Source organism: Phycodurus eques, chromosome 21, assembly GCF_024500275.1.
Source record: "Phycodurus eques isolate BA_2022a chromosome 21, UOR_Pequ_1.1, whole genome shotgun sequence".
NCBI lineage: Eukaryota > Metazoa > Chordata > Actinopteri > Syngnathiformes > Syngnathidae > Phycodurus > Phycodurus eques.
This window is the reverse complement of record NC_084545.1, coordinates 14,617,496-14,643,875: the sequence shown is the minus strand read 5'-3', so window position 1 is coordinate 14,643,875 and position 26,380 is coordinate 14,617,496. Positions and strand designations below refer to the sequence as shown.

Below are 26,380 nucleotides of genomic sequence, written 5' to 3'. Positions count from 1 at the left end.
CCAAATTTAGATGGGATGCCTCTATTTATTTCGAATGTTTTGAGCGCAGAAGAAAATATTTCAAACCCCAATTTATGGGTGTGCTTTAGATTAACCTTTTGGATTTGCAAAATAAACAGTTGAACCAAAGTGACACGTTGCGCATGATTCTTGTTTCCCCCTAGCTTACTGAAAAGCCCTGTACCAAAAAGGTGATATGGTTCCTTTGACTGTAGATTGACACTTTCAGACACGTCCAGTAGCAATGTATTTTATTTTTAAATCATATTTTGTTTACTGTTTGACACGTTTCGCTCCTTGACTTTGTTGACGGTCCCTGCTGAGGGCGGTCGCCCGGGGAAACCAATGTTTGGCCTTACTTATTCCGCTTGAAGAGCCGTGTAAATGAAATGGTCGCTCATTTGTATTAAGAATTGTGCCAATCGTTATCGGGAATGCCGCCATATTCATAATCGACGGGGTTCCCCCAAAACGAGGACTCAAATTGGGGGTAAGTGCCAAGAGATAATCGTGGAACTTACGTTTCGTTTGTTTTTCTTTGTCATTAGGTCACTCGAAGAGCAGGTGTCAGTGACGCGACGCGATGACGTCACGTTAACGCGTCACACTCGAGTGACGTCGCAGTGGATAACGAAGCCCAGCAAGAGAATGTCGTCTTCGCGCTGTCGTCGAAACGGAAGCTCCGTTTTTGAATGCCTCCGTAACCGTCGATGTTTGTTGATGCAAAGAAACCTAAAATGCCCCCGAACTCCGTGACCTTTGTGTACTCGCAGGCCGGCAATATATTCATGAGGTTGTACAAAAGCGGGGCTGCTGTGCAAACACCTTCGCCATGGACAAGAAAGACAAGAAAGAAAGAAAGTCCAAGTGCTCAACTCCTTGCAAGGAGACGGTGAGATCCGTGTCTGCACAAAAAAAACAAAAAACAAAAACAAAGTCAAAAATGTTTTTTGTCATACAATATCTCAATTGTCGCACAGTTCGAACCACTTCGCGTCGACGTCAAAACGACAGCAACCGCAGTTCTCCTGCTGAGCTCGCCCGAAGAGGACATTGTAGTCACAGCATGTGAAGCAATCTTCGACTTTGCAGAGGAAGGTGCGCAACATCCTTTCCGCTCCACGGTCGATTCCACTTCCACTGCAACCCCTGCACTCAGAGGAACTTTCTTGTCTTTTTTTTTTGGTCAGATGCGAACAAGGTTTATCTCATGGAACTGGGAGCATTGCAGCGCCTCGCTCAACTCATCGCGCACACCAACGAGCTGGTCAGGCGCAATGCATTTATGATTTTGGGCGCCGTGGCTTCCCACAGTATGTCGCAACGCTGTCGTTAAGGCAACATTAGTTATTACGAGTCGTAGGCATTCGTCAGCCGACTGCTGTCAGGTTGCACGGCTTCTCTTTTTGCGGAGTCGTTGATGAAGTAGCTCATTTATAGGCGTGCTTAACGCAGCGAGGAGATTAATTTCTGTTGTCGCTCCAAGGTGCCGTAGGGAATGCCCTACAACAAATGGATGTCATTCCACCGATGATTGATAAACTCTCCCTCGACGGTGAGTTCACTGAAATATTACACATCTGCGGTTATTCGGTACTTTGCACTTGATCATTCATACTGTACATTTTCCTCCTAAAAGATTCGGTTATTCAAGAGTATGGAACGCTGTGCCTATCCTATCTGTCCCTGGCTCCCAGTTGTAAGGTTCAGATCTTTGACAACAAAGGCCTGCCGGCATTAATCAAGCTACTTTCCAGTTCAGAACCAGATGTTCAGAAGAACTCTCTGGAGACCATATACAACTTGATTCAAGTGAGTACCAATATCTGAGGCATAAGAGCAGTGGAACCTCCAAAGTTCTGTAAAATTGGTCCACGCTGCTTGTAATTTCAAAACATCAACAACAAGAAAACTGAAGTTATCTGCTCCGAGCTCAAAGCGTCACACAAAACCTCACTCATTACACAGGGCACGCTTAAAGATGGCCAAAAAAGGCCCCAAAAACGGTCTTGTCAATTTGACAGAGAAGAGTGTTTTTTTTAAAAAGTCTGCCGAATTTGAATGACTCGAAACATCACCATGCACGAAAAACAAAACTGAAATCCAGAAAAGTAAGGCCCGCCCTCGGGCTGCAGGACCGTGGGCGTGTCCGCGGGGCTCAGCCCAACAGAGACACGAGCCCAAATAACACGAACCATTTCCAGGAAGATGCATTTTTGGGAGGTTGTAGTGGTGCTAGAAACTTTGGTTTAACTTGAAGTAACATTTGAACATTTGTAACAGACACACAAGTAAAAATAAAAGGTAATCGGTGTCAAATAAAACCAAGAAAAATTCAAGCTATTCCCTTGTTGAGGGCACCCGACAGACGGATTATGCCAAGGGAACAGTCAGGTGTTTGTATAGTGATACCATGCATGGTCGAGGCATGTTTTTCCAGAATTTGTAGGTTCCAACTGTGTGCAACTTCATGATTGAAATAGCAGCAAAGTTCCTTTCATTTCTTCTTTTTGTCCTGTGAAGAACAGTCAATTCTGCCCGCATTTACTCGAGTTGGGCGGGATCCCTTCCCTTCTGGAGCTGCTTAATTCCGACTACGCTGTCATTCAGCAGTTGGCTTTGAAAACATTGCAGAAAGTCACGGCTGATAAAGAGTCACACAGCGCGATAAGGAAAGAGCAGGGATTTGATAAGCTCATCAGTATCATCAAAAATGTGGTTGGTATTTTGTTAACCTCCCGGTCGCACATCTTCGTGCCAACACTTTTGAAATATTATCGTGAAATGCTTAGCTCTCAATGCTTTTTCTCACAGGATTTCTGCGACCTCCATGTTGAGGCTTTGCAGGTTCTTGTTAATTGTGTGAGTGACAGTGACAATTTCCATCTGGTACGGAATGGAGGAGGACTCGCTACACTGTTGGAGCTTGTTGTTGCCCGTAAATTGTCTGAAACCGGGTCACCTGTAAAATGCAATACTAATGAGGTCCAGTCCAGGGCTGTTGAATGCATCTCCACAGCTGCTCAGAACTGTAAGCGTAGAACAATACATTGAAGTAACACGTTACTAGTTAGTAGTCCTACCAAGTCTTGTTTTTCACTTTGTGTGCTTGTGTATATTCCTGCATATTTGTGTGTGCAGCTGACAATCACAAAGTTCTCCATGATTTCAAAGTGGAGGAAATTCTGGTTGATCTTCTCTCTGGGAACAGCGATTGTGTGAAAACATTTGTTTGCCAAGCTATGGCCGGGATGAGCTCCTTCCTATCCAGCAAAGAACGCTTTAGAGATTTAGGTATTGACACAAGATATGTCATATTAGCCTTCCCGATGTAACAAATAAGTAGTTCAATTGAGTGGATTTTTTTTTAAACATTTTTATTCAGGCGGTTTGCCTGCTTTGACACGTTTACTGAGCAGTGGGAATTTGCTGGTGAGAGGGGAAGCAATGCAGGCCCTCGCCGACCTTACAGCTGGACACAAGCAAAACTCTATGTAAGAGAGACACAAGAACAATCTACGTTTAGAGTTTATGCACATGTCTCCGGTTTATGTACAACACATTTGAGATGAAAATCGGACTTTGCGTGTGCACGTTTGTTGACAAGATCTGCGTTGTTGCCGTTTACCTCTGTTGCATCCAAAGGACAATATATGAAGAAGGAGGACACAAAATCCTTGTGCAGCGTCTCCGTGACAGCTGTCCCAGAATAGTGGCCAATGCTGCAGCCATACTTTGCAGGATAGCGGGTGAGGAAGCCATTCGATGTGACGTGTTATCTCTGGGGGCCGTACCTGCGCTGGTGGAGCCCTTAAGATCAACAGACTCTCAGGTCCTGATCAATGCTACGTTGTGCATCTGTGAACTGGCGTTTGACGCCAGTGCCAGGGCAGAGGTTGGTGTTTATGTGGGTCAACTAACTTTGCTCCCATGTACAGTGAACCCTTCAAAGTTGAAAAATGTCCATTACATACGGTTGGTTGTTTAGAAAGTTTCAAAGAGTTAAAAATTCAGTTTAAAGAGAGGTTAACCAGTGTTGAATTAAAGAAAAATGAAAGAAAATCGAGGGAATATTGTGGAAAACAGAAACTCTCTGGGCTCACGTTTCTTCGATGGGGCATCTGTGGAGCACAAATGCTGGTGTATCCGGATTTTCATGCAAGCGCAAGACTTGCCGTGTGTGTTTGTGCCAAGCTGGGCGCAGTGAGGGAGTGTCCTTAAAGCTGGGCCTGGTGGAGCGACTATTTGATGGAAAAGAGTACATTCGACTAAATCTACGCCTTCACAGACCACGTCTAAGTTCAGGCACAAGGTCGACTCTGTCTGGTCTAATACGATTTGGGTGAATTTGATTAAGGCACAGGCAGACAGATACTGAGCTCCGCTGTCGGGGGGTATCACCAGCTCGTTCTATATACTCCTTCGCATTGTTGTCGCAACACCAGCCAGAGCAGTGACGATGCTCCACCCATTCACGAATCGCTGTTATTACGCTTCGTCGTCTTCTGCACATAGATGTCTCTGTCGAGGCTGTCATTTGGGCCAGATTTAAAGGGAATGAGAGGAGCTGCTTCGCTTGGCGACGAATGAAGCCGGATGTAAACTCACCCACAGTGGGGCAGCAGCCCACCTTGAGATCCGCCGGGCTGCCTTTTTCTACGAAATTACCAACACCGGTCTAACTGGTGCACAGTTGCGCCTCGCGCCCCAACAGGATTTACACTGTCCACGAAAATAGGGTGCTCTGCCTTAATCCCGAGATGTTCTGCGAGCTGAGGTCTCATGAGATATTCTGAGGTCTGTGCAACCTTTAAAGTTTAGTTTGACTTTTGAGGCATATTTTGTTCACTCCAAACTTTGTCGCCGTTCGACTATGGACCTCCCACTGTATATGTATATTGTTATACTTACTTACAAACTAATATTATCGTATTATTGATTATACCATGGCGTAAACGGGCTTCTAATAATCCGAGTCTTTTCCATCATAGCTGCAGAGCGCTGGTGGTCTTGAACCATTGGTCAATTTGCTGCGTTCCACTCACATGGAGGTGTTGCGTTCCGCATGCATGGCAATCAGCGTTTGTGCCAAGGATGAGCCCACCTCTATGGAGATGTGCAAATTTGGGTGAGGTGCTCGAACAACTACATACTCTCAGTTAAAATAATTTCGGTGTCGCAGTAACAAATCTTTTGGGCTACAAGTCTGAAGGTTCTGAGCAGATTAGATCGGGATGGCTGGAATCTGATTGGACAAAATTCAAACATCTACATACAGTACTTGAAATATATAGTACTTGAAGAAGTGTAGCCAGTGCTACTCAATAAAAAAAAAAAAACAAAAGTAGTCAGTTGGGAATAAATGATTACAATTTCATGGAACCAATATCAGCACTTAGGTTGAAAATGTATTGGTTGTCAGTGCTTCTGATCGTGCTCAGATCAGCAGAGAAGAAGGCCTCGCTGCCGTGCATGGGGAATTGACAAACAAATTGAGGAACATATTTGATTAGTTTTCAGTTTTACCTGGTCATGTGTGTTAAATTGAGACAGGAACCGAAAAAAAACAACCTGTATCATCTATGCCATGTTTGTGTGTGTGCTTTTTTTTTTTTTTTAGTGCCCTGGAAATGCTTAATGAAATCAACCAGGCAGACAATAGTAAGAGCAGATTCAGCGAGTTTGCGCTAAACAGTCTAATGCAATCCAGCCCGTCTCTCAAATATGGCTTGACAGATCATTTGGCCACAACTGATACCCTCACTGACGGCTTCTACGATGCTGGGAAGGTGTGTGCAATGTTTGCGTTTATTCTGTAGCTTTTACATTTGGGACACAAAAATGAAATGGTCACGATTTGATGCTTTGGAACCTTACCACCTGTGTCTTTCAGTTATGTTTTGGGCAGAAAGTTTTGACTTTAGCGGAACTTTCCATGGAGCCAGTGAACCAACGCCTGCCTATCGTGGTTGTAAATGCAGCAATCGAGTATGTACACACCTCACCATATATTGTACGGAGAAACTTTCCGAACTCAGTTGTTATATGTTTACTCTAGGGTCTTTCTACATCAGAAGAGTGTGGAGGAAGGGTACCAAACCGAGAGATACTGGAAGGTGATCAATGATGTCGCTCTGAGGTTTTTAGTTAAAGAGGTCAAAGAATCCATCGCCCTTTTGAATGATGAACAGGAACAATATGTCGCCTTGGCCAGGTAACTATTTCGTATTATATTTCTTTTTTGATTGTTCAAGGTCGCAATTACAACTACAGCATTCTATAGATGCAAATGTTTGCAATCGTTGGGATTTCAAACAGGCAAGTCAGCGACGTCATGGGTGGAGCAATTGAGAAAGAAGATTTGCACACGTTTGGATGGCTCCTTCACATCTGCCTGCTCAAATGTAAAGTGCAGTGTAACGTGGTCCCGATTGGCATGATCAGCAAGGGATTCTACTGCCACAGGGCACTTCTTTTCAAGGTAAGCGCTCCTCCGCACTCACCAAATGCCCTCGTTCAAATGCTTCTTCACGCCTTTCCGCGCCCCCTTTATACAGTACTTGGCTGATTGCATTGGCCTGAGTTGTACTCTGGTGAGAGGTGACTACAATCGAGCTTGGAACGAAGTACTCCTGCGCAATGAACACTCTTCGCTGCCGTGCCGCTACATTGTGGACCTCATGCACCAGCCCGGAAGCTTCCTGAGAACCCGTACCCCTGCCGCATTTCGCTATCACAGTATATAGAGCGAAATATGGATTTTAGAAGTACTGTCGGATGTATTGCGTTAGCCATTTTTTTTCCTTTTCTTTTACTGGAACTGCAGTAAGCCCCGTGTGTAATAGCATTTTCTAAGCAGGCGCATGACAAGATCTATAAAATCAAGACTCAATAACAAGATATGATTGATGTATTAGCTACAGCATCTCGTAAAATGAGATGCTGTGAGTTGCCTATGCTTATGTATTGTTTTTCCGTGAAACCAGGAAACGCTGTTATTCAATTTTGTTTTTTGGAGATAAGCATTCTCAAATCAGGTGTTGTGTAATCTGGGCCAAGGTTTGTTACACAAAAATTGGGTAGTCAAACTAGTGTAAAATACTACCGACAGTACCACACATTTGCATAACAATTTTGATTATATAAAGGTTTATATTGCTAAAATGCTAAAATCACTCCCCAAAACCCCTCCGAAAAAATACAAATAAAAAAATATGTTGAAAAATGTATCACGGTAAACTTTCAGAATCTACAGTAGGCCCAGTGGATTCAAAATGCCAGCGAGAGAAATCGAAGCATGACAACTATTGCATTGTAAGAATGTACTTTTTGTTTTTCTAGGGTGCCCAAACATGTTGGCAAAGTGTAAATCTATAAAGCACTTTGTGTCGTAGCCAAGAATGATTTTTTTCCCCCCCAGCTACTTCACCTGCTACTACAAAGCAAATTTGAGCATACAATTATCATGAAGGATATAAATAGAAAATATCGTGAATAAGTACAGTCCAGAAAACGGGGCCTATTACCAAAGGTCATACAGAGAATCTGAACTGTCAGTTATGTCTTTCTGCCAGTCGTCACCATATTTAAAATGTTGTCTGTCCCTGAACCTGCTCCATTGGCTTTGGACATTGGCCAGCAATTAAAAGTAGTGAATCTCGTCCATTTTGACCTCGATTGCAGCAAGTCGGACTTTTTTTTTTTGGGGGGGGGCAAACGGCTACCTAGTTAACAAGCAGGATCGGCAGGGCCTGTGCACTCATGAAGATCGCAGACAGCAAGCGTGTCACGTGTCGTCACGTGTCATTGTTACCACGGAGCATCTCGGCCTCCTTCAGTCCAGGTAAATTGAATCTTTTATCACATTAAGGATGCCTTTTTGTGTGCTCTACGCCCACTCGGGTCATGTATTTGAGGATGGGCCAGATCCGATTGGTCAGCGGTCGTGCGTTAACAGCGCGCGGCCCTCGACTTCAAAACCTACGGACGACAACAAACCTGACAACGCTGAAGAAAACTGATATTTTATCTGCACTTGCATGTCACCGTTGCTTTGATATTTTATCTGCACTTGCATGTCACCGTTGCTTTTCATTTGTCATTCCCAGACAACTCGGGAGGGAATTTTGGTTCAATCTGTGAGGTCGATTTTGTTTTGAAATATGTTCATTCTCTCATTAGTTAACAAACTGTCATAGATTTATCATATACACATTCATACTTGCATTGGGGATGTTTGAGATTTTTTTGGGTACTTTGAATGAAAAAAAAATACTTTTGGATGTGCTGGTTAATATTCTGATTGCAACATGAACTGTTTTGTTAACTGTTTTTTTTACCCTGCAGTTGTACGAAGTTTGCCAATTCATTGGATTAATAAATGCACACGTCGCTCCCTAGGATCTATATTTGACTCGAATCTAATAACATGAAATTCAGTATTGGGGTTAATGCTGCATTCTAGTGTCAAGAACTGCACACAGCAGGATCACATCCCAGTTAATCTTTAACCTAACATGTCCTCCTTTTTTTGCCACACTGTTTGTCTCTTGCATTATGTGTGATATTCTTTTTGTGCGCACACCACCGGGAAGACCAGGGAAGGGGACAACGGAGGCAATAAAACCAAAGAAGAAGAAGATGGCAGGAGTATGGAAGTGCACGCTAACCCTGGCATTGTTGATGTTTGTGTGTCTCTGGGGCGCCAGCGAGGCTGTAGGCGGTGCAAAGAGTCGACCCAGACCCAAAAGACCACCTCGCAAGAAGCCCAAGGTCGACCCTATAGATCTGACGCCACCTCAGAAGAATGTAGACATCCAACAGGTATGGTCCTGCTCAAACAGAGATTGGACATTCAAATGGTAAAGATTGTGAGGGTATACACTGTGAACAAATCGAATCCGGCGAATAGACCCAAGGTCGTGTTTTGATTAATATTGCAAATGCTCATACTTTTGTCATGACTTGACCTATTATCATTAATCCTCCCCAATTTTCACGACTCAAATGCCTCAGTTGAGCAAACAAACAAAAAAAACAATTGTAAATCAGTTCAATCCTGCACATAAAAGTGACATTTACGAGCTATTCCAGCTTGGCAGCTGGTAAACCTTCAATTGGAATACCAGTAGTGGGAAACAAAACAACTTTGAAAGAAGCCAGTGGCTCAAATGTGCACATTTGCTTAGTCAGGGGTCAACATGGGGTCAGGCAAAAAAAAAAAACAAGCTTGCGTAACCCGTGTCAATCGGGTGCGTGGGGAGTTTTCTTTTGAACTCAACACATCGATCACAACGTGCAAAAGAACATTTTGCGGACGTGTGCGACTTTAAACTGGATCTTAACTCCTTTTGATGTGATCTATCAGTACATTAAAAAAAAAAAGTTGTAACAAAGCTGTCATTTGTTTCATGTTTTTTTTTTTTTTTTTTTATTCCAATAGTTAAAAAAATGAAGTACATTTTCAAATAAATATTGATGGTCTAGTTCCCCCCCAATTTCTTATTTAACTGCAATGTAAATTTACAGCGAGGCATGAAATTGAAATGTTTCATTTAAAGAAAATAATTGTATTAGATTATAATTTCAGCATTCCAAACAAGCATAGGGTGCAGAGTGTTACATTTCTTTCGTGTGCATTTATCGCGACTTAACATTTGTAAATATTCAGTTCTGCTTGTGAATTGTTGAAGGTGGCTTTGTGGATCAGAGGGCCCGTGCATTTATTTTTGAGACAAATGTAACACAGTGTTAATCGCGGATATATTGGCGTAAATAATTTTGAGACAAATCTCTCACCGTAATAGCGGACGAAGGACTGCTCATTTTTCGACATTTTTTTTTTTTTTTTTTTCCATGTTTCCTTTTTTTTCAATGCACACTTACCAGCAATACAGGAGTTGTATATTAAAAACCAAACTTTATGAACACAATCATCATCAGTTTTGACTGTCAAAGAGGAATTGAATAAAAATAAAGACTGGTTAGCACATCCACATCACAATTCAGGGATCTTTGTACACACATGCACAGCTTTCTAATATATATATATGCTAGAGGACTCTGCATCTTTTTGCACAATTGTTTTTTGTCAATGTCTTTATGTCCCCAAAGTGTTCTGTAAATTGACTGTTTGTTGTACTAGAGCGGCTCCAACTACCGGAGACAAATTCCTTGTGTGTTTTGGACATACTTGGCAAATAAAGATGATTCTGATTCTGATTCTGATTCTGATATATATATATATAGAATTGTTTTTTTTTTGCTTGTGTGTTTCAGATGACAGGGAGATGGTACTTGCTCAACACTGCCTCCAAATGCTCCTACCTAATCAATCATGGAACCAAAGTGGAACCAACAGTCATGACTCTCACATTCCCCCCCACCTCTGACCAATCAGTGTTGGTTAGCACTAAAACACGTCAGTAAGTACAGCGAGAGGAATAAACCATGTAAAAAGTATTATTTGTCATCAGGGCTTGACATTAACTTTTTTTTTGCTCACCAGCCGCTGTGGCTATATGATTATACATAATCATATATTAATATGATTGAAGCTGGCGGCACGGCGGACGACCGGTTAGAGCGTCTGCCTCACAGTTCCGAGGACCGGGGTTCAATCCCCGGCCCCGCCCGGATGGAGTTTGCATGTTCTCCCCGTGCCTGCGTGGCTTTTCTCCGGGCGCGCCGGTTTCCTCCCACATCCCGAAAACACGCGTGCGAGGTTGATTGAAGATTCTAAATTGCCCCCAGTGTGAATGGGAATGCGAATGGTTGTTTGTTCGTATGTGCCCTACGATTGGCTGCCGACCGGTTCAGGGTGCACCCCGCCTCTCACCCGAAGTCACCTGGGACCCTCGTGAGGATAAGCGGTTCGGAAAATGGAATGGATGGATGGAAGGATCATTATAGCCAGATTAATGAAGTATATTTACAACCTTTTTTTTTTTTTAAATGTTATTGGTTTCTATTAAAGAAGATATATCAGCCAATATACAAACTAAACATTGATATGTACTGTACATGAACACAAATATGATTCAAGACAAAAAAGCAGCACACTATGAATTCAGGAAAAACATCTTAGCAATATTAATGATTCAATCTTATTTCCTAGCTGACGAAAAGTTCCATTTGTAGCCACTGGGTGTCGAGCCCTTGTTTGCCATGCAACAAAGCAATCGATTTTCTTCGGAGGTGTGCGGGGGGAGAAACACTTATCAGTTCTGTGAGTCAAGCTGTCCAAACAAAAGCCATGCAATCTGACCCAACTGCCTTTGTCATCATTCAGTAATCATCAGTGTTGGGAGATATTGCAGATGTACAATCTAACCCCGACCCCAGGACGGTTGACACTTCCAGGTCTTTCCTGAATTCCCTTATCGTGAAAGTGACACATTACGGTACCAGTATCAAATCCCGGATCAAACGTTGTTCCCTCCGCTAGGATCCCGACCCGAGCTGAACACTGACATTGTGATCGGAGAGACAGACTACAACTCGTACGCCATCATGTATTATCAGAAACAAGGCAAAATCACCATAAAACTCTACGGTGAGCTCCGCCACCCAATTTTACAATTAAAAGACAATAAGTAGTACTCTTACTGTCGTGTTCTTTTTAATGCTGTTTTTTTTTTTTTGTGTGTGCGCCTTATATTCAGGCAGGTCAGTTGACAATCTATCGGAACCGATGTTAACCAAGTTTGAGCAACTTGCTGAAAAACAAGCTTTGGGGCTGGCATTTCTCTTCCCCTTCCCGACCTACAGTATGTCCGTCCACATGCTCAAATTTGACCCAATGTCAAAGGTGTCTATTGTTTTATGTCTCATGACCGCAGACTTCAAAAAAAAAAAAGGGATAGTTAAAAATAGCGACCGTAGCATCGATGCCGCTGCCATTTAAGAAGATACAATTTCCTTTTTTAGGTCACTGTGGGGATGTCGACCAGCATCACAAAATCAGTAAGTTGTCCTATTTATTTGTAAAACAACGTGACATTCGAGACCTGCGAGAGATGCATTCCCCCCCCCCCCCAGATCATTTTAGCAAAGATTTTGTTTCCACTTCGTATTACATTTCCAAAAAATCTGATAAACAGGGATTTTTTTGGGCAATGCATTGATTGTGGATGACAAAAGAAATGTGAAATGTAGCTTTTTGTGAAGGCCTGTCTAAAAAGATCTTTGTTCAAAGTATTCTCCTATATTGCATTGTTATCTAAGTCAGTCGGTTGATTGGCAGAGCGCTAGCCTGCTGTGCTGACCTCCTTCCCTCCCCCAAAACACGTCACAGTTTCCTGACGCGTTAGCTTGCATTGTGTAACAATCGTCAATTTCACTTTAGTCGACATGTTATTCAAGATCTGCTGATGAATATATCAGCACAGAATGGAATTTAACCTGTCTCCCTTTGTGTTACAGACTGCGTCCCCACATGCTGAACCAGCAGAACACGCACCCGGCTGTGCGGCCATTTGTCGTCCTGATCAGTAGTTCTCGGCTTCACTGAACTTAAAATAAATGCGCTAACCCGTGACAACGCGATGCAAAGATAATGGCATTCTCACGAACTACACTACCGAAAAAATAATAGAATAAAACAATAATAGCATCGATGTTACTCACGAGTGACACTCAGCTAGAATTGTGCAACTATAGCGTAACTCGGGAATTCCCGAGTTTTTATTTGGACAGTCAATGCCCTGTTGGGCTTTCAATTCGTGAATGGTTAAGTACTTTAAAAAGTATGACAGCAAATTTAACAGAGTTTCACAGTTTATTTTTTCCTGTCATGATTTTACAGCATTTCACGCTGATTTCTTTTTACAGTGTTATATAGATACAAAGAATTCCAATAAATATGAGCAACAACTGAAGCAGATAATAAATGGTCATCAACTTGCATCCCTAAGTCTTTCGTCTTTCGTCTTTCGTCTTTCCCATCATGATCATCATCATCGTGATCGTCATACCTATTTTCACCGTTGGGTGGACTGCACAAATCTGACATGTGTGCATGTGAGAGAACACAAATGAAGACCAGATGTACGGTGTCAAGGAGTTTGGAGCGTTTGATTACACAACTAGTTATAAAATGTAATGCGTGTGCGTGCGTGTGTCTGTTACATAAGCAGCCGAGGACCGGTTGGTGCCTGCTTGGTCTCGGACCCCCCCCCCGCCACCCCCACAAGCTTTTTTAGTCAGCTGAAGAATTCAGCATTTTTCGCTCGAAATATTCGTACTCATTAAAACACACAGCAAAGGAATATAGGATTAAATGTGTTATTTAGTAGCGACGAATTTGGTGACATTGTGTTTGAAACCCCACCAAAAAACAATAATAATAATCGTTGTGATAATAATAATATTTCAGGAAACAAAACCCCAAAGGTTTTCAGTTTATTAGCTATGTTATGCCAGACTAAGAGGTGGTAAGTTTTCTTCACCGACTCCATAATTTTACCGTCACGTTTATACTTAAGCAGGGTGTAATGTGAGCTGCAATAAACAAACCATATCACTGCAAATTACAATTGGAAAAGCTTGAAATAAAAACGACCACAGCAGTCTGGAACAAATGCAGTTTTGTATTCATGACCGACCGGCCATTCATATACGATTGTGACATTGAAACCATTGGGATTCTGTCTGCGAGAGCTCTCGTTTTGCCATACGGAGAGCACATTTGTACTCTTGCAAAACAACTTGCTTGACTAATCCTGGCAGACGAGTGGGCGAGACGTCGGGGGAGATCGGGGCGTGTAAAAGGAACCCTCGTTACCCGCCCCTTCACACTTGCACTTGTGTAACAGCGCAAATTTGCATTGTGGCCAAAGACTTTCATAATGCCGATGGGAGGAGACAAGCAGAAAGGAGGAGGAGGGGGATGCTGAATATAAGGCCCCTTGACTCGCCCTACTCCTCACCTCTCCACACACTCACCTTAAAAGAAAGAAGAGCTGCCGGCCCAAGAGGAGTCGCCATGAGGAACACACTTGTGAGGATGCTGGTTGCGCTTATGTGTGTGCTGGCTGCGTGCGCAGATGTCATGCCCGTTCAGGATTTTGATCTGCAGAGGGTAAAGCAAAAAGGAAATGCGAATTGATGTGCCTTTTTCACTCGTTATTGACTTAAACTCTTTGATGCTCGTCTCCCTCAGATGGCCGGCAAGTGGTACATGGTTGGCTTTGCCACCAACGCTCCTTGGTTTGTGACCCATAGGGCAAACATGAATATCGGGACTGCGGTCGTCGTGCCGACCGACGGGGGAGACATGGACCTGACATATGCCCACATCAAGTGAGTCAATAACGCTGGAACTCCATGTCTCAGACTGCGCTCTGAATATCGTCTTTGTCGCTCTTTTGATAAGGAATGATGGTACCTGCTGGAGAATGACTCATTTGGCTAAAAAAACGGACAATCCTGGACGCTTCACCTTCCACAGCCAAGGTAAGTAAACGCACACATATGGGCCACAATATTATTGTTATTACTACATATACAGGCAGCAGCGCAAATGCAGCAAGAGTCTGCTTCCTCCCCAAAAACACGTTCTTTTGAAGACTCCAAAGTTGACAATCGGTGTGAATCTGAGCCTGAATAGTTATTGGCCTGTACGAGTGGTTCTCAAACTTTGGACACCGAGGGCCACCCCGAAAAATGCTCGGCTCCCCAGGTACCGCCATCATGACCCACAATAACTGCCGCGACATAATGCACAGTTCGAACATGAAAACTGCACTTAAATATAAAAAAAAAAAGAAAAAGTGTACTGAAATAATTATTTCAATCAAATGGGCTGCGCGAGTTACGTACAAATTGTATTGAAATAAATGTTTTAAAAGAAACAGCTCTTAAACATTAAATGCAAATGATTTGTTCTGTACTGTGTGTGTATTTGGAAAAAATGTACTGTACATGAAAATGTACTGCACTGGATTTACAAAAACAGTATAAACACGCTAACCCTATGTATAGCTGCAAACTTCATTCTAATATGTTATATTGTGTGCCATGTTGAAAATGTTGTCCATTTTATTTGCATTTAATTCAGTGATTCTTTCCTGTACCACTAGAGGTAGCCCCCGTACCACAAGTGGCACTCGTAGCACACTTTGAAAATCACTGGCCTTTACGATATGTGTCCTGCAATTGGGTGCTGGGATAGGCTCCAGCCCACCCACAACAACCAATCAGGATAAGCGGCGTCGAAATGCGATATGTTACATATCCAAGCATTATCACATTCAAATGTTCTTAATTATAATACAAGAACAGCTTTGGAGGTTCCAGTGTAATACTCATCTACGTAATTTGACCAAGTATTCTTTGGAAAGGCAAATATTTAAATTACAAAAAAAATAAAATATTGGAGCTAATGAAATGGTGCTTAGATGGCGTACGGTTACCTAATGTTGTGACTGGTGAGCGGAAATGTGTCAAAACAAAACCGCGTCTGAATGACCTCTGTGATTTTCCAGTTTGGAACAATGACAATGACATGCGCGTCGTGGACGTCCTGTACGACGAATTTGCGTTGATCCACACCATCAAGACAAAGGAGGGAGCATCGGAGGTTTTGAACAAGCTTTACAGTAAGTCACAACTGGAAAACGTGGCATTTGGCAGGATTTGGTGGCGAGTGCTAAAAAGGGCAACTCAATTCATTTGCAGCTCGCTCGCCCGAGGTCAGCGTGGCCCTGCAGCAGAGATTCACAGACTTCTCCATAGAGACTGGCATTTTGCCTGAAAACGTCGCCATCCTACCAAGTGCTGGTGCGTATTCATATCTGATTCAAATACCTCGCAATGTGCCATTTCAACGTTTCACTCACTGATTTCCTCATGTTGTTGCAGCGGAGTGTCCTGAGGCCTGAACGGTTTTCTCCTCGCTCTCCAATGGGCTCGCCGTGCAGCTCTCCACAGTTTTCTTCCAACACTTCAGGATTTCCATTTCACACAACAGCTTGAAATCAACAAATAAGAGAGAGGCAGAGGGGGAGGGAAATATGTTTGTGTTTTCTTGAATGTTTTTTGACTGCTGATTTTACCGTGGTCTTTGTTGACCCACGAGCCAATTAAAAGATACAAATTCTGAATTTTTTTTTTTTTTTTTTCAAAGCAACTCATTATTATACATGAGCCTCTGGTAGGCAGCAGAATCAAACTGATATGTTGTTCTAATCAATCAATCATCCATCCGTGCTGTGTTTCCTCGCTGTATCGCAGTTCACCTTTCGTGGATTCAGTGCGTTGCGGATTTGTTTTCATATTCGTATCGTGCATAATTCATCATATCGTGGGTGTATGCTGTATTTTTTTCGTGTTACAATAAATGCTTCCGAGCCTGCATTAAAGCTGTAAAAAAGAAAAGAAAAACTAATTAAAGTACATGTTACAAGGAACAGAACTCACGTGCGATTACTGTGTGTTTAAAAAAAAAAATCCAAACATGCGCTTTAATGTAACCATGATTATTTTTAAAATAGTATTCGGTCATACTCATTTAGTTTTGCACTGCTCGTTTTATTTTGACATTTAAAAGACAGTTGCAATAATCGACACTTGGAGGTCTGCCAAGAGAGTTGAACGAGATGAGGTTTATGATGCCAATTTCCGACGCTGTCTGTATGTCGAAGTGACAATTCCATGTTGTTCCAATGTGCTAAAATGAAGGGATATATGATTAATTTCTGGTCCCAGTCAGGGGCCTTAGTGAACATTTGAGCTGATGCTGGCATACAGTCAGCAAAGATACATTTTGAAAAGCAACATTTCTAAATTTCAAACCCCCAAACCTCAGACGATAAATCGAATAATGATACAGTTATTACGTTTGGGCACGACAAATGATTGCAGGTCCCGGATCAGTAATTCTGCGTAACTGACCGTGTCACTGGCATCCCCCTTTGGACAAAAAAATGCTGAGGCAGACGGAAGAAAGCCCTTCGATTGGCTCCAAACCCTCGACTCGTTATTTACATGACCTCGTGTTGGCACGGACACGGTTTCGGGGGAAAGGAAAAGTACCGAGCCGAAGCTTTAACTGCCCACGTGAGCATTGAAGTCCCCCCGGACTCTCTTTATTGAACTCAACAGATCTAAAACAAAAAACATTTGGGTTATGATTTTATCTACTGTAGCTCGTTCTCATGTTTGAACCTCATTAAGAGGGCACACGTGCGTGTGCGTGAGTATGTGCTGTATCGTAGGACCATCACAATGAAGAGGAAAGGAAGTCACTCGTTTGCCTTTACGGATTAAGTCTTGTTTGAGGCCAAAGTGAAAGGCAGACCAGAGTTGACACGTTAGCTACGAGGCAACAATGATGCACAAATCCGTGAGTGGAAGAGGGCTTCACAGCAGATTCACCACACACACGTCCAAAGTAACTCATCCAAAGCGTACACATTTGGCAGCGTGTGGAATTGTCATGAGAATGCAGAATAAACACAAACGGGGGGGGACAATATAGGTCTGGATTGGAAATCCGACATCGTTCAAATGCGAGTCGGATGAGAATGGCACTGCTTTTTCAGTCTCTGTTCAAGCTGCCTGCTTGTTCTGAACATGTTGTATCTGAGTAACAACATTGGCATAGTCACCATTTGCCACCACGTGCGTCTGTTTAGGGCAGGAGGCGCATCGCTCATCTTTCAACATCACCTTCCGCAGCTTTACAAGTCCCTAAAGAGGAAATTCTGCACTTTGCACGTTAAGGGCTGAGCACCATTCAAATCAGATGAGATTTCAAAGGCACAATTGATTTGAAAAAAAGCCAATTATTAACTGGACGACTTTGTACGTCCGGATCAAGTATCAGCTCGGACTTGTTTTTGTCTCCAAATAGGTGGAGTTGAGTGCACCGACACGTCACTGATCGATACAACCCCCGCAGCTCACATGTTGGCGATGTGCTTTATGTAATAATGTCACGCAAAGACAATACCTTCAATCCAAATTTGAGGTGCAATGGTGTAAGATTCATGTTTGGCAAAGAAACAGAATGAAGGCTTCAAGTCCGAATGAGTAAACACTGGTTCCAAATGAAAAGAAAGCTGCAATGTCGAGCTAAATAAACGCAACCGCTGACTCTAAAGATTTCCCATCATGCTTGGAGAAACACCAAACGCGTCCCGTACAATCGAATGTCATACAAATGCAACATAAAAGTCGATTTGACACATACATTATGTACTGTCATTGGCAAACGTTTGATAACCATAAAGATTAGGATGAAGGAGCATTATGGCAGCCGCGCTACAGAAACAAAAATGGAAACTGTAAAATGCAGGCTGTGAAATGCAATTGATGATAAAAAATAATATTATTCATGTTGGGATTACACATATAAACTGATAAAATGAGGACTGGCAAGAATGCTGTCAAATTGAACAGTTTACAAACATGTAAATGGACAATGTCTTGTCACATTAATGCCATCATCAGTTTGGAATGTTTAATGCGTTTGTCACATGGGTTTAACTTTTACAAACATGTAAATGGACGTTTTGTCACATTGACACCATCGCCAGTTTGAACTGTTTAATGTGTTTGTTCCCGAGAAACAGTGAAATCGTCACGCTTGCAGAACTGATACGATCGTCAAACAGCAATAATTGAGAATATGGCGCATCTCGAAGGGATGTCACTGTGTGGCTGATGCGTTTAGGTTGTGGGAATGTTTGACATTCACTTATCGAGTTCAATTGACGAACCGACTTTATTCGCGGTAAGGGTGAAACTTTTGTTCTTTTGAGTGTGGCCCTAACACTCCTTCATAGATTAGTATGTATGAATGCACTCTCTAAATAATTACAAATAAATAAAATAAAAGTATATACAAAGCTTTGGCAGGCTGATGCAACCACAGTCTGCAAAAACGAAATAATAATGGTTTGGCATGATGAGTTGATCTTTTTCGATATTAGATATATTTTTGTTAAAAAATGAAATCCAAATTAACGGAGACTCTGTCCTATCACGCAACCCAGTAAATATAACTATTTGTCATATACAGTATTCAAAGGACTCCGTAAAACTCCCAAGCACGATACAAAGCACAAGCCAGTTAGTATTTACACGGACGGTCTTGTGTAGCAACACTCGGCCGACTCCTTCATATTTTCCGTACTCTCGATATAGATATATATAAAAAACAAAACAAAAACATCCATGTCGCTCTCCCTTTGGGAGATTATTGTCCTACTGAATGACTTTTCTTAATTCTTCCCGCGATTGCTCATTGCACGTAACCGTCTCCATCTAGGTGGCAACTTGTGGTTAGACGACCCACGTCCTGTCTCAGTGTCATGCCGGTGGTTGTTAGATGAACCACTCCTTCTTTGATTCCTCAATGGTTTCCGGGTTGTCGGCGCCGATGACGGCCGTGTCTGTCGACTCGCCGGCGGGCTCTGTGGCGCCTTTGGCCTCGTTGGTGTGGTAGGTGCCTTTGTGACGGAACATGTAGCGGATCAGGAACACCAGAGTGCATAAGATGGTGAAGATCACCACTGCGATGATCCCTGTCGGGGACACAACACGTAGCTTGCAGTCAATGCAACAAGACACTGAATAGATTTGATATTAATAAACAGTACCTCCGATAATGGCTGAGTTTCTATTGACTCCATCAGGAATCACTCTTTCCTCATTGAATGGGAATTCTGCATCTAAAGAAAAGGACAACAAGAAAAAAAAAAAGAGAGTCACAGTCGCTTTTCCAAGTAAAATGCAATGTGCATTTGATGTTTCTATCACCTACCTGCTAAAAAATTGAACGCCGGACGCTTCCATGTTAGCAAGCTATAGACCCATCTCAAATCTCCCTTTCATAGCCAAGATTATTGAGAAAGTTATTTTTCATCAACTCAGCAATTTCTTGAACTTAACTGGACTTTTTGACAAATTTCAATCGGGTTCCCGAACTCATCACAGTACAGAATATCCCCGTATCAAAGTGTTAAATGATATAAGGTTGAATACTGACTCGGGGAAGGTGCCAATTCTGGTCTTGTTGGATCTCAGTGCAGCTTTTGATACGGTAGATCATAATATACTGCTGAACAGGTTGGAAACGTGGGTAGGACTAAATGGAACAGTCCTTAAATGGTTCAGGTCCTACCTGGACGAAACGAGTTATTTTGTAACCGTTGGAAGTGTTCAATCTCATCGAATGGCAATGACCTATGGGGTCGCTCATGGGTCAGTTCTTGGACCCCTCCTGTTCAAGCCTGTATACGCTACCCTTGGGTCAAATTCTTCAGAACTTTCATTTTGACTATCATAGCTATGCAGATGACACACAGTTATATCTAGCAGTGTAACGTGATGATTACAGTTCAATTGAGGTGTTGTGTCACTGTCCAAAACAGATAAATAACTGGATGAGCCAAATGATTGTTCAATTAAATCACGACAAAACTGAGATAATTGTTTTTGGCCATAAAGAAAAGAGGATTGCTGTGAGTAAATACCTGGAAACACCCTCTTTAAAAACCAAAGACCAAGTCCGAAACCTTGGTGTTCTGATAGAGTCCAACCTGACTTTCAAGTCATATCAAATCAATTACTAAAACTGCCTTCTACCATCTGAAGAACATATCCAGAGTGCATGTGTCAAGCACACCAGGAGAAGCTCATCCATGCTTTTATCTCAAGTAGACTTGACTATTGTAATGGTCTTCTGACTGGACTCCCTAAAAAGAGCATCAAACAGCTTCAGCTCATTCAGAATCCTGCAGCTCGGGTTCTGACCAAAATAAAGAGTTCAGAGCATATTACTCCAATTCTAAAGTCTTTACACTGGCTTCCAGTCAGCTTTGGAATAGATTTTAAAGTTCTGCCACTGGTCTATAAATCACTAAACGGTTTAGGTCCTACATGAATGAATACGTGAATGAAATGCTAATGGAATATAAACCCAGTAGGGCTCTGAGATCGACAGACTCAGGTCAAATAGTGGAGCACGGTGACGCGGCCTTTAGCTATTATGCTGCACACAAATGGAATACGTTGCCAACAGAAGTGACGTCAGCCCCCAGTGTGCATGTTTTTAAATCCAGGTTAAAAACCCTTCTTTTTTCCCATGCTTTCTAGAGCATTCCCACTTTTAAATGATATTTCAATGCACAGTACGCTGTTTTAATTGTACATTTATTTTTCTATTTGTTCTAAAGGTTTATAAGCTGTTTTTTTTTTTTTTTTTTGTACTTTGTTTTTAAATGCTTGTAATCAAGTAAAGCACATTGAGTTACGTTGTGTATGAAATGCGGTATATAAATAAATTTGCTTTATTTGCTTTGCTTACGACGCATATGGTTACGACCTATAATGAGCTGTTGATTGTAGCATTTTTATTGTTTCAGTTCGATGAGGTGGAATCATGACAGCAATTACAAAAAAAAAAACTCTTGGTGCTCTGCAGATGAAAGTCCGACGTAATTTTTGAAAGGTTTAACTTGGTCTCTTTCGATTCTCTAAACTGTATTAGAGCTAAAGTGCCATGGACCTGGACTTGCCACTGCAGTGATTCTTTCATCTTTTAAAAATGAGAAAAGATTGATCTATTTCTCTATGAAGGTTTGCACATTATATACTAATAACTACTGTACTGTGAAAAATGCTCTTAAAACAAAGCTAGTGCTAGTAAAAGACAAAAGACTTTTGCACAGTACTGTATATTGCTTTGTTCCTTCGCCAAAGTAGTAAGATGTTTACGTTTAGGTTGGTTGGTTGGTTGGTTGGTTAGGATTATGCCAGGAATGATGTCATCAAAGTCCATGAAACCTTGTCGTGGAATAGCAGAAGGGCATTTACACATTTTGGTTGAAATCTGGATAAAGGTGCTGAATTAAATTTTGGAATTATTTTTTAAATTTATTTATTTGAATTTAATTTCATTGTATTTATTTAGAATTTATTTTGGCCTCCAAAGTTTGCTTGTATTGTGTGGCCCACCAGATCCAGCAAATAAAGCTGTGGTGAAAAAAAACAAAAAAAGCTTTTGGTGCTCTCTGTGCAAGGTGCAATGCCACCACCTACAGGACTGGAGTGGAACAGTGCGGCCTAACCTTTTCAATTGTAAGGGACTGTACTCATTTTTTAAAGACTTAAGCTGCTGTCACAAGTAAAGTTCCCTGAATCAAGAGAGTCTTTTTAATACAGCACATAAATTAACCATGGCCAGAGTTTACAAAATCGTTGTTTGAGTGCGTTTTAAGATCAAGTTTATTTGGGGGAATCCTGACCTGTGTTGTCCAGATGCCAGGGGTCTGTTGCGGCTGACATTGGTGGGATGGTGAGCGGGGATGCCCCACAGTTGGACGCCACCAGTTTCCCCTGGTAAGACACCGGCGACGCAGCTGCAGGCTGCTCTTCTTGCACGAGAGCGGTGTCTGCGCTACTCCTCAGTGCAGACTTGAGAGGGGCGACTCCGTTGAACTGCACCCGCGACAAGCAGCCAATGAAACCCGGGGTGTTGTAACGCTCGATCACCACTGGGTCAACGTGGCCCGTTTCTGGAGGGAGAAAGACGCGGAGTTGGACAGAAGATCGCACCAGTATACAAATGCAGAAGAATAATGACCGATAAGACTGTTGAGTATGCTTGAGATTTGGGGGATCGTTCCTCTTGGATTAAGTAAGAAGATGACAAAGTCAGAGAAGAGAATCTTTCTGGGATAAGAGAAAACAATGACCTCTTATGTCTCATGCTCCTTTCTCACTTTCCTATCCTCTCCTCGCATTTTGACATCACACCGTTTTTTTAAAAGTGCAGGTGCATGAGTGCACCACACCATACCATGTAACCATAATGCTGACGCAACAAAACCTGTTATGTTGGAGCAGGGGTGTGAAAGAAATTTTTGGGACGGATAGTTTTGAAATCAGAAGACAAGGACAATACTTTGTCCAACTATAGTTCAAATGACTTTAAAAAGGGGTTTAGTAACAGAAAAACCCAACATCTCAACGTTATTGTTTATTACATGTGACAGTGGAAATTTGGTACAGACTTTAGCAAAAACCACGGAAGTTAATGCACACGATTTGCTTTCGCGGGCTACATCAAATGAAGTGGTGGGCTGCATCTGGCCCCCGGGCCTTGAGTTTGACACCTCTGTGTTGGAGGATGCAATTTCCTTCTCCAGACATGGCTTTATTACCTTCATTATCATATTGATGGGAACAATAAAAGTGTGTGTGTAGGCGCAGTATTGATTGTCCTGCCCGGAACAGCGGTGAGCACGACATAACCGTCATCTGACCAGGCCTCCCACAGACGTGTGCATTGCGTCGGATGTACCGTGTATCCGATGGCAACAACAGAAGGCGAGGAGGGGCACTCGCCTCAAGATGAGGCACGAAATCTATTTGTGTATGCGTGTGCATACAAATAAGCTCAAATGTTACTCAGCATCACATTGTAATGAGGCTTCGGGCAGTAACAGGGACAACTCACGAAATCATTTCATTTCTGGAGAATTATGCGCGTGCTTGTGTATGCATGTGTGTGTGTGTGTGTGTGTGTGTGTGTGTGTGTGTGTGTGTGTAAAAAGGACGGAGGAAGAAAACACGCACATGGTGCAGAATACGAATGCTGATTAGGAAGAGCAATACATTCACTCCTGTATGCCTGCGCAAGTGTTGCAGAGGCACGGCCCTGAATACAAATAAGAGAAGTCTTTTGGGGTGTCTAACAGGCTGCTTCGCATGCAGCGTTGGTGTCGAGTAAACAGCCATAAAAGGTTCCAGATTTCAGTTTCTTTTTATTCAGGCCAGTGATTTCACATGGGAACGTTCGCCAGATAATGCTTTGAAATTGAACATTGATAACACTTCTCAAAACGAGCCTCGTTGGTATTGACTGCGCAGAAGTGTAAGTTGTTGGTTGGCTTGTTTCTGATTGACTGAATTGGGATATTTAGCATATTTAGCAAAAGCATTTCATCTGTCCATTTTCTATTGGGCTTTCCACATTAGGGTCGTCGACTTTAGGTGAGAGGTGGGGTACACCCTGGACTGGTGGCCAGCCAACTGCAGGGCACATACAATAGACCAGGGATGGGCAACTGGGCAACAGTTTCCCTTGTTGTGATGATTGTGCAGTGTTGCATGCAACCGTATGTAGCACAATGTGCCGCCATCCTTGTTTTCTTGCAGAGGTGTTGAGGGGTCCGATTGGGTGACATCGGTATTACATCTCTGCTTTTTTGTTTTTTTGCAGATGATGTGGTTCTGATGGCTTCAACTCTCGCTGGAGCGGTTCACAGCCAAATGTGAAGCGGCTGGGATTAAAATCAGCCCATCCAAATCTGAGGCCGCGGTCCTCAGTCACTAAAGAGTGGCGTGTCCTTTTCCAGGTCAAGGAGGAGATCCTACCCCAATTGGAGGAGTTCAAGTGTCTCGGGGTCTTGTTCACGGGTGAGGGAAGAATGGAGCAGGAGATTGACAGGCAGATCGGTGCAACGTCTGCAGTGATGGCTGACTCTGTGTCATTCATAATCGAGTTTCCCCACATTTAGGCTCGGACCGAGCATCTCGGAAGTGTGTGTGTCAAGCAGGGGACGAAGCACATTTTGAGGCAATAACAGACAACATCTGTGATATGAACAGGTCATTCTAATCTGGATTGACAAAGCCTGTCATACCACTTTGATTTTACTGCACGCAATCCATTCCTTTGGCCTGCCTTCACTCATTCAGTGCATTTGCATGCTAAGAGATACAACGTGTACACAACAGGAGTCCTGGCTGCAACACAGCAAAGTCCAATCCACTTGGCTTGAGATTGCGTTGCTGCAATGTATCACCCCAAATGACTGCGCTGCGAACGAGCAGTTCACTCGCACCGTAAACCGTATGTGGCCCAGTACAAACACACACGTGCGCACAAAAGCCCCAAGGTCATAGTGTTGATCCGTCGAGTGCACCCTGCGAGGTTGCACGTCGCCGGTGTGACATGAATAACGAATGCCTCAAAAGAGGACAGGTAGGGGATGGGTTTTGGGGAGGTGGTGGATTTTCTTGAAAGGCGGCTTGAAGATGTGGGTCAAGGACGAAGGAGAAAGAAGAGAAGATGGATACATCTGCAGTACTGCTTGAGAGGGAGGGAGTGGCTGCGTCTGCTATGGCTGGTGAGTGAGGGGGAGGCGGGAAAGGTGAGCGACAGAATAGGGGGTGGTTTGAAAAAAAGGATTGAAAGGAACAAAAATGCTTCATTGGTGAGATTGATGGGAGCAAGGGCAGGGATCAAACCGTTGCCATGGCAACACATGCAAGCTGAAGCCGGGATGAAAAAAAAAAAAAAAGGGTTATTCAAGTCTGTGATCATCAAAATGGGAATCACGTCACACGTTTGAATGAATGATAAAATGCAGTTGCATTAACTAATACTGCAATAATCGAATAGGAACGTTTTTGTCTTTGGATAATTGAAAAAAACAAAACAAAGTTAAAGGAAGACTATAAAGTCAAGAGGGATAACAAGTGACCGTAGCTGTTCCATACAATACAATATACATTATATGGGGTTTGAACTCCCTCATATGAAAACCACAATCACCTGCAGCTCTTCGCGAGTCTGAATGGTACTGTATATATATATATATATATATATATATATATATATATATTGCATTCATGGCAAGTCCATAAGTACAAACTCGGCAGATAATATCGCAGCTTTTTGCCAAACAGCGGCGTTCAACTCACTCAAAATTTGGACTGCGCTATATATCGAGTGAAATGCTGAACTTGATGGTAGAAATGCATTTTAGATGACGCAGAATTGCAGTTGCAAACTCGCACGTGTACGCTCGAACCCCCCCAGAATGGTTGCACATCAGTATAAACACACAGAAAAATAATGACAGTTACATTGAGTCAAAGTCCGAGGCTAACCTGGTTTCTTTGATAGCAGATCTCAGTCTATTGGCAGCGACTTTTCACTCATCTCTGCCCTGTTCTCACCCTCCATCCTTCCCTCTCTCTCTCTCTCTCTCTCTCTCTCTCTCTCTCTCTCTCTCTCTGCAGTGCGGTCCAACCCCCACCCTGAGACAGCAGCTGGCAAAAACACGGCTCTCGGAATTCACATCAACACGGATCAGGATTCGGCGGAGTAAAACGTAAAGCTAAAGGTATATAAAGCCTTGGCCAAATACATGCACGGACTACAATCCTAGGAAAAGCTGCAAAATACACAAAGCATGCAAAACAATTGAAAGGCTTAAATGGGGCATTGATTTTGGGAGCAGACAGATAAAGCAAGCAGCTGACGATGGCGAGAAAAAACAACAACTAATCACTTCACTGTCGGAGCTTAAACGCGGACTTCTGAACCCAAAGGTTTGAAAAACGAAAGACAGACATTTAA

At 42.7% G+C, this 26,380-nt stretch overlaps 4 protein-coding genes across 4 annotated transcripts in view; 3 read left to right on the top strand and 1 right to left on the bottom strand.

The window, feature by feature from the left end:
• The first annotated feature begins 382 nt into the window (after nt 1-382).
• On the top strand, nt 383-7,672 carry LOC133396494 (armadillo repeat-containing protein 3-like). The gene is made up of 17 exons (XM_061666401.1): nt 383-490; nt 774-892; nt 981-1,098; nt 1,191-1,313; nt 1,487-1,555; nt 1,640-1,812; nt 2,524-2,718; nt 2,815-3,031; nt 3,142-3,294; nt 3,386-3,494; nt 3,646-3,895; nt 4,992-5,128; nt 5,621-5,789; nt 5,894-5,988; nt 6,059-6,214; nt 6,319-6,481; nt 6,558-7,672. The coding sequence occupies exons 1-17, from the start codon at nt 385-387 to the stop codon at nt 6,744-6,746; spliced, it is 2,541 nt and encodes an 846-aa protein (XP_061522385.1). The 5' UTR covers nt 383-384; the 3' UTR covers nt 6,747-7,672.
• Nucleotides 7,673-8,640: 968 nt separating this feature from the next.
• On the top strand, nt 8,641-12,443 carry c8g (complement component 8, gamma polypeptide). The gene is made up of 7 exons (XM_061666666.1): nt 8,641-8,823; nt 10,279-10,424; nt 11,291-11,361; nt 11,447-11,554; nt 11,664-11,768; nt 11,929-11,964; nt 12,424-12,443. The coding sequence occupies exons 1-7, from the start codon at nt 8,641-8,643 to the stop codon at nt 12,441-12,443; spliced, it is 669 nt and encodes a 222-aa protein (XP_061522650.1).
• A 1,470-nt stretch (nt 12,444-13,913) lies between these two features.
• Nucleotides 13,914-16,428, top strand: LOC133396398 (lipocalin-like). Its single transcript, XM_061666223.1, has 6 exons — nt 13,914-14,080; nt 14,162-14,301; nt 14,375-14,454; nt 15,486-15,599; nt 15,679-15,780; nt 15,862-16,428. The coding sequence occupies exons 1-6, from the start codon at nt 13,985-13,987 to the stop codon at nt 15,879-15,881; spliced, it is 552 nt and encodes a 183-aa protein (XP_061522207.1). The 5' UTR covers nt 13,914-13,984; the 3' UTR covers nt 15,882-16,428.
• A 404-nt stretch (nt 16,429-16,832) lies between these two features.
• The window catches only part of cntnap2a (contactin associated protein 2a), a 285,876-nt gene continuing 276,328 nt past the window's right edge, over nt 16,833-26,380 (bottom strand). Inside the window, exons 25-27 of the mRNA XM_061666622.1 lie at nt 22,254-22,523; nt 19,605-19,676; nt 16,833-19,529 (exon numbers count right to left, since the gene is read on the bottom strand). Of these exons, the coding sequence (XP_061522606.1) occupies nt 19,330-19,529; nt 19,605-19,676; nt 22,254-22,523 (542 nt within the window). The 3' untranslated portion in view covers nt 16,833-19,329. The remainder of the gene's footprint in view (nt 19,530-19,604; nt 19,677-22,253; nt 22,524-26,380) is intronic.

Excerpts from the sequence above, each read along its gene's own strand:
- c8g (XM_061666666.1), top strand. The coding sequence starts at position 8,641 with ATGGCAGGAGTATGGAAGTGCACGCTAACCCTGGCATTGTTGATGTTT. Across the intron at positions 11,555-11,663 it reads AATCACCATAAAACTCTACG|GCAGGTCAGTTGACAATCTA; the intron begins GTGAGCTCCGCC and ends CCTTATATTCAG. Across the intron at positions 11,769-11,928 it reads CTTCCCCTTCCCGACCTACA|GTCACTGTGGGGATGTCGAC; the intron begins GTATGTCCGTCC and ends TTCCTTTTTTAG.
- LOC133396398 (XM_061666223.1), top strand. The coding sequence starts at position 13,985 with ATGAGGAACACACTTGTGAGGATGCTGGTTGCGCTTATGTGTGTGCTG. Across the intron at positions 15,600-15,678 it reads GGTTTTGAACAAGCTTTACA|CTCGCTCGCCCGAGGTCAGC; the intron begins GTAAGTCACAAC and ends ATTCATTTGCAG. Across the intron at positions 15,781-15,861 it reads CGCCATCCTACCAAGTGCTG|CGGAGTGTCCTGAGGCCTGA; the intron begins GTGCGTATTCAT and ends ATGTTGTTGCAG.
- LOC133396494 (XM_061666401.1), top strand. The coding sequence starts at position 385 with ATGAAATGGTCGCTCATTTGTATTAAGAATTGTGCCAATCGTTATCGG. Across the intron at positions 491-773 it reads AACGAGGACTCAAATTGGGG|GCCGGCAATATATTCATGAG; the intron begins GTAAGTGCCAAG and ends GTGTACTCGCAG. Across the intron at positions 5,989-6,058 it reads GTTGTAAATGCAGCAATCGA|GGTCTTTCTACATCAGAAGA; the intron begins GTATGTACACAC and ends TGTTTACTCTAG.